Genomic DNA, 6,926 nt, shown 5'->3' on the forward strand with positions numbered 1-6,926 from the left:
AGCTGCACAGAGAATAGAATTTACAAGGGAGGTGGCAAAGTGGAGGCGCAGCAATGCCAGGAACAGTTGTTTCCCTCTGTTTATTCATATTCCCATGGATACTGACAAAAAGGCATAGAATTAAAACGGTTGCTCTGAATACCAGCGAATTACCTGCGATAAGGCCAATGTGATCCGGAATGATGGCCCGAAGTCCTGTCATGAAGTTTAAACAACAACAACAAAAAAAGCTCTGCTTGCTGGGACATTTTGAAAAGGCGTTGAGTAACTTCTGTCCTAAAAGGAATACTCACCTGTAGGGCTGAAAAGCATCACAGGATCTGTCAGCGCAGAAATATCTTTGCATGCTCTTTTCTTAACAGGTACGTGTTGTTACAGGGGAGTCGCAACTGCACTGCCACGGGGGGGGAAACGTGTTGGGAGCCTGATCCAGCCCGGTTCTCCAGCGCCGGGCGGAAACACAAGTTAACAGGAAACATGATTGTTATTTAAAAAATCCATATTTACATTGAATCCATGCTTTTATATCAAAGAGGAAAATAAAAGCCCATTATGCTACCTAAAAGGATTTTTACTACATTTACTTTATTTACTCCATTTTGACACATCCATGTTATTTTATTGCCCAATCTGGTACATTCGTAATTACTAATCGATTAATCATATATAGTGATCGTCACAATTTTACAGCGGAGGTGACGTCTTCAAACTGCTTCTTTTGCCCAACCAACATCTTAAAAACTACAAATCTGTTCATTTCACCATCAAATTAAGTCGCTGGATGATAGGAAAGGTTTAACACAACAAAAATAGTTTTCAACTAAACTTTTTATTGACAAACAGATCAACTGATTACTTTTAGCAGCTCTGTCCTGCAAAAGCATTTAAAGTACGATTGTGTTGATAAAACTGCCCTTGAACTGTCCTTGGAGCTGCGCGGGAGGATAGAAACCACTTTTTTTTATTCAGTCGTATGATCTGTAGGCCGGCCTCAGTTTTATCTGTAGAAAAACCCCTTTGTTGTTGATGTGTTTCCTGGTATAATCATCGCTGCATGATCACAGATTCATCCCTCGGGTGCAGCCGATTTAACCGAAGCATCCTTACCTGTTGTTCTGTCTGTGCAGGGATCTGGGAGACGTCGGCGGAGGCATTTGTGTTTGTGTGGGCGTTGGACAAACTACAAAACAGGAGACAAATGTTCCCTTCTCCACGGCTCGAACAGGTGCACGATAGAGGAATCACATCCCACTGTCACAGAGAAAACCGCAATACTTTAAGCTGTACGGCAGAAACCGAGATCAAAAGGCGAAGTCACTCGACGTTCTTCCTGCTTCAGATAGCTGACTGGACTGAACTGTTTTTACATTTATTACTTCCCACTTCAGGATCCCAGATCACAGCAGGGCTCGGGCAGCGTGCCCAGTATCAGCAGTAGCTCACGACGCTATCTGGATACTGGAGGAGGAGGTCTGCTCTGAGTTCTGAATCGCTAAACATCATCACTGCATCACTTGAAGCCCTTTTTTTTGGGGGGGGGGGGGGGGGGGGGGGGCTCCTCCAATTGGCCTAAATGACGGATGATAAATTTATCACTGCACTGCTGTTACCACAAACAATGAAAGAAAGAAAGAAACACTTTTTCATTATTATTATTATACATTTTGAAAATGAGATGACATTTCATGACATTGTACTTCAGCAGAAGAGGTCAGATGTTTTCACACCCATAACAGAAGCGACTTTGCGTTTCTAGAAAAGCGCTATACAAATAACATGTATTACTATTATTATTATTATTATTATTATTATTTAACATTTTTAGACTTCAAAATGTTTCCTCCCAGTTAGCCTGACGCACGATGGAGCTTGAACACATTTGCTTTCCCTAAATAGGCTTATCCTTTCCCAAATGGACGCTTCCTTCTCGTCTCCACCCGACCTCGGCGCGCACTGACGGGGTTTATACCGGAGCGGACCGCTGCTGGAAGGAGGCCCGGGATGGGCGTGGCTTTCCGGGTTTCCTCGAGAGGAACTGCAACGCCACTATGCCCATATAAGTCCTCAATACTTCCTCTCCGGGTACGGACCATAATCCCAGCGCTATGAGGGTTCAGGGTAAAAACTTGCTCGATGAGATGAACTAAATCAAATCAAATCCAAATCGCTTGGAATGACCCCCAGATTATCGAAGGAGTACCCCCCCCAGATTATCTAAGGAGTATCTCCCCCCCCCCCCCCCAGATTATATCTAAGGGGTATCTCCCCCCTAGATTATATCTAAGGAGTATCCCCCCCCACAGATTATATCTAAGGAGTACCCCCCCCCCCCCCCAGATTATATATAAGGAGTATCTCCCCCCCAGATTATATCTAAGGAGTATCTCCCCCCAGATTATATCTAATGAGTATCTCCCCCCAGATTATATCTAAGGAGTATCTCCCCCCAGATTATATCTAATGAGTATCTCCCCCCAGATTATATCTAAGGAGTATCTCCCCCAAGATCTAAGGAGTACCCCCCCCAGATGATATCTAAGGAGTATCTCCCCTCTCCGGCTCAACAATAATCTCTCCCTGGACCTACAGAAGCGCGGAACATGAGGCGGACTCCTGCGTCTCTTCCGCCTTCCCTCCCCGGCGCTCTCACTTTGCCTCCAGGCTTGTTTACAGTCGCCTCTTCCCGACATGAGCGTCACCACGACGTAGCGCTCAATGGGCGGGGGGGTGGAAGCCGAGCCGCTCAGCCAATCACGACGCGTCACTGCGCACGACTCAGCGCGTATATATGAAGGCGCGTACTGGTTCCCTCTGAATCTGAGCGCACCGACACCGGTCCGGTTCTTCCTCCAGCGGGACTTAGACCGAAACGTTTCCCCTGACAGGAGAAGGAGAAGCAACCAGACGCTGGAAAAGACTTTTGAACCGCTGTCAAACAGATTTTTGAGGAATCTTGGACTCTTTTCGGGGCGCGCTATTTTCTTTTTTGGCACACACTCTTGGCATGCCCGCTGCTGTCACTGACATTTCTTGATTGTCCAGAGACTGTGTTTCTATTAGCAGCTGGTAAGCGCACTTTTTTCCTACGACTTTATGTCTACAAAGATGGAACAGCCTTTTTATCATGACGACTCGTTTCTGTCGGCCTATGGCCACTCAGACGCGGCCATGCACGACTACAAACTGCTAAAGCAGAATATGAATTTGAACTTGACAGAGCCCTATCGCAACCTGAAATCCCAACTGAGAGCCCATCAGACAGACCTTTACCAAGGGGGCCAGCAGGACGCGCAGGGGTCCCTGAAGCTCGCGTCCCCAGAACTCGAGAGGCTCATCATCCAAAACAGTCACGGCGTGATCACCACTCCGACACCGGGCCAGTACTTCTACAACCGCAGCATCACCGATGAGCAGGAGGGCTTCGCCGAGGGCTTCGTGAAAGCCCTAGACGAGCTGCACAAGATGAACCAGATACCCCCGAACGTGTCCATCGGAGCCGGCGGACTTACGACGTGTTCGGCGGCGGCCTCTAGTGTCTTCGGCTCCGCTTTGCAGCCCGAGCCGCCCCATCTACACGACACTGAACGCCTACTGCCCGAACACGAGCCTCTCTACTTCCGCATCCAGCTACCCGACGGCCACCATCAGCTATTTGCCGCCGCACCAGCAGCAGAGCCACCAGCAGCAGACGTCGACGCACGCCGCGCACCCGTTCCAGCACGCCCTCCACAGCTCGGGGCTCCATCCGCAGCGGCTCGTCGCCCTGAAGGAGGAACCTCAGACCGTGCCGGACCTCCTCAGCAGCGACGGCTCGCCTCCGATGTCCCCGATCGACTTGGAGTCTCAGGAGAGGATCAAGGCGGAGCGCAAGAGGCTGAGAAACCGACTTGCCGCCACCAAATGCCGGAAGCGCAAACTGGAGCGCATCGCCCGGCTGGAAGAGAAAGTAAAAGGCTTGAAGAGCGACAACCAGGGGCTCTCCAACACGGCGTCGGTGCTGCGGGACCAGGTCGCGCAGCTCAAGCAGAAGGTCCTGACGCATGTGAGCAGCGGCTGTCAGCTGATGCTTACGAGCAAGATGGAGGCGTTTTAAAGAGCAGAGACTGAATGACTGAACAGTAAAAAGCACTGGAGTTCTGCGTGCGCAAAGCACTGGGACACCGGCTGGTGCGTCATCGGCGGCGGCCCGGGTCCGAGGGCTGGGTGCAGGCAACTCTTTAGATGAATAAGACTGGTTGAAATGGTACTTCTGGATGCTGGACATCGTTCGATTGACCTTTGAACTCGCGGGGACCAGGGCCGCATCCAGACTGAGGCGCGCAAGCCCCGAAGCCGGGTTTAATATGATAGAAAATGGGAGTGATTATTGTGTACAGCTGATATTGTCATGCAGCGCTGCATTTATTCATGTGTAAATTATTTTAGTTGTCCGGTTGATCCAGACAAACTGATGTCCGATGTTTACACTGTTTTATTTCTCTTTTTTTATTATTATTTGTGACGTGTATTTAAGTAAAGTGTCTTAAACGTCTGACGTGAGTGTTTTGTGGGTGTATCAGAACACGCCGAGAAGGAGCGGCTGTTTCCATAATGGTTGCCATGGCGCTCAGTTAGAAACACGCAAAAACACATCCTGGTTTCTGGTCCTTTTACGCACGGAGCGCGTCTCGCGTACGTAGCCCTTTCCGCCTTACGCACGGGCTTGCCCATATAAGGGCATGTTGGCGAAGCCGGAGGCTTCTGGGAACCTCCGCCCCGGTTTCGTTCCACAGTTTCTGCTCCCTCCGTAGTCTGTATCGATTCGGTTTATCGGTTTTATGAGGGTGGTGGAATTTCCTCTTCTTCTGATGCAACTTTTAGATTAAACTGACACACAAACTGAACAAAGTACAACACGAATCAGTTTATGATCTGACATGAAGTAGCCAAACACATTATTAATGGATCCTTTGTGACAGAACCAAAAATACGTTGATAAATAAAATAAATAAATAAAGTTCTAAAGCGATGAAATACAAGGCTTGTCTAAAATGAATCCAGATAAAGCCGCAGACATTCTCAAATCTGCTTGGGAGCGGCGTGCCGCTGTCGCTCACGCACGTCTGAGGTGCCAGCGTAATTAAAAGATTGCACACGCAAGGAAGTGACAGTGGCTTCAGGAATGCCGCGGGGGCGTCTCAAGATGCCACGCAGCCATGGCAGCGCGGAGGGAGTGGGCGTTCGGTGCGTGCAGGGAGCATCTGCGTGGATGCATGGAGACGTGCGCGCTGCCAGCTCCAGCATTCTGTCGGGACGCATCACAGGCCAAATATGTGGCGCAGCAGGGGCTCAAATGATTGGATAGTGACTCATTATTCTTTTATTCAGGGGTCAGAAAACGTTTATTTTGGGTCAAGCGCACAAAACAACGCTGGTAATGGGTAATCTGAGGTATAGGTATAAGAGATAGAATATATAGGACGAGCTGCTCTCCATTCGGACTTTTTGCGCATTAGCTGCACAGTTTGTACAAAAAAAAAATACGAAATGTCTTGGTGACCGTTGAAGTTCTCTTTCAGGGGATTTCTGTCATAAACAAGCAATTTGTGACGAGCAAGTAAACACGACAGCCGGTCTGCGCTTAAAAAGTATCATTATCTCTCCCAGTACGCACGAAAACCACTTCAAAAGAGTCTCGGCGCGGAGGCGCGCTCTCACCTCAAGCTGTTTTGGAGAGGAAGGTTTTAGCCTCTTTCATCTCTATTTAAATCGCCTAATTTCCATCAATAACAACTCCCCTATTATTTAGTTAGCATGAACGTGGAAACTGAAGTCGGCCTACACACGACTCTTTTTTTTCTAGGGTGAGAACCCTACATTTTAGGGGATGTACATTTTTTTTTAAGCTCAGCGCCTGTTTTGCTTATTCGACAGTTTCAAATATTTACGATAAGAATCATGATCAGTAAAAACGGACTTAAAAGAGCCAAATGTTTCACTGTTCATCAGATAAATCATGAATATTTATGAAATGTCATCAAACTTAATTCATCTCCCTCGCGCTGACACGCATCACATTAGAATGATCACGCAAGAGCATCTCTTAGTCAAAGGAACACCTTGAAATATCACCACTAGTGTCTCCATTTACGCGCACAGCAGGCCTAACTTATTAAAATGCGCGCACATAGATAAGAAAAAAAAGGAAGCCATAATGGCTCGCCACACGCCTCGGCCCACAACCCACACCGAGAGTCTGTGGGAACATCTGTGATGCGAACCGGTGACGTAGGAGCCCTGGGTGGGTTTGATTTTCCTCTCCACGACGAGCCCCCCCCCCTCCCACAAACACATTGTCACACATTCCCTCCCCTGTCTTCCGTTGTCTTCTGCTTAGACGGATAACGGAGCGCCGGTTCGGAACGGAGGCGTGTTTGTTCTTCATCTGGTTCAGTGGGAAACGTTTCGACCATGAATGTGACATTTCCAACATTGTGGCGTGGATGTTTTAAAGGTTATGTCTGTTTTAATTCAAAGATAGACAAAGATGGAAAGTCTATCATGAGGTCAAGGATCGGATAACCTATTCTGATTAGATTATCATCATCATCATCATCATCATCATCATCATCGTCGTCGTCGTCGTTCCACAACGTTAAAGACATGTACCTGTGCCGGAAACAGAGCTTGCTTCTGTTGAGGAATGGAGTTCAGATTGGTTCAGCGCCTCTCCAGGACAGTGACCCAGAAACCAGCAGCGTGGTGCTGGTTTTGGTGGTTGCATGACGCCATCTAGCGGACTAAAACTTATACTATACAGATCTGATTTTTTTAATTTATTTTTTGTATTATTCTCACGTTTTATTCCATGGGAGTTAAAAAAAAGCAACAGCAAAAAAGAACAAACAACGTCATCGACACATGTTTATAATTAAATTGAAATTTAA

General features: G+C 47.7%; 1 protein-coding gene across 1 annotated transcript; it reads left to right on the plus strand.

The window, feature by feature from the left end:
* The first annotated feature begins 2,828 nt into the window (after positions 1-2,828).
* Positions 2,829-4,531, plus strand: junbb (JunB proto-oncogene, AP-1 transcription factor subunit b). Its single transcript, XM_068749496.1, is given in 2 exon segments — positions 2,829-3,564; positions 3,566-4,531. Coding segments are annotated over 2 exon segments (999 nt in total). The 5' UTR covers positions 2,829-3,093; the 3' UTR covers positions 4,094-4,531.
* The last annotated feature ends 2,395 nt before the right edge of the window (positions 4,532-6,926 follow it).

The sequence above is a fragment of the Brachionichthys hirsutus genome, chromosome 16 (genome assembly GCF_040956055.1).
Source record: "Brachionichthys hirsutus isolate HB-005 chromosome 16, CSIRO-AGI_Bhir_v1, whole genome shotgun sequence".
Taxonomy (NCBI): domain Eukaryota; kingdom Metazoa; phylum Chordata; class Actinopteri; order Lophiiformes; family Brachionichthyidae; genus Brachionichthys; species Brachionichthys hirsutus.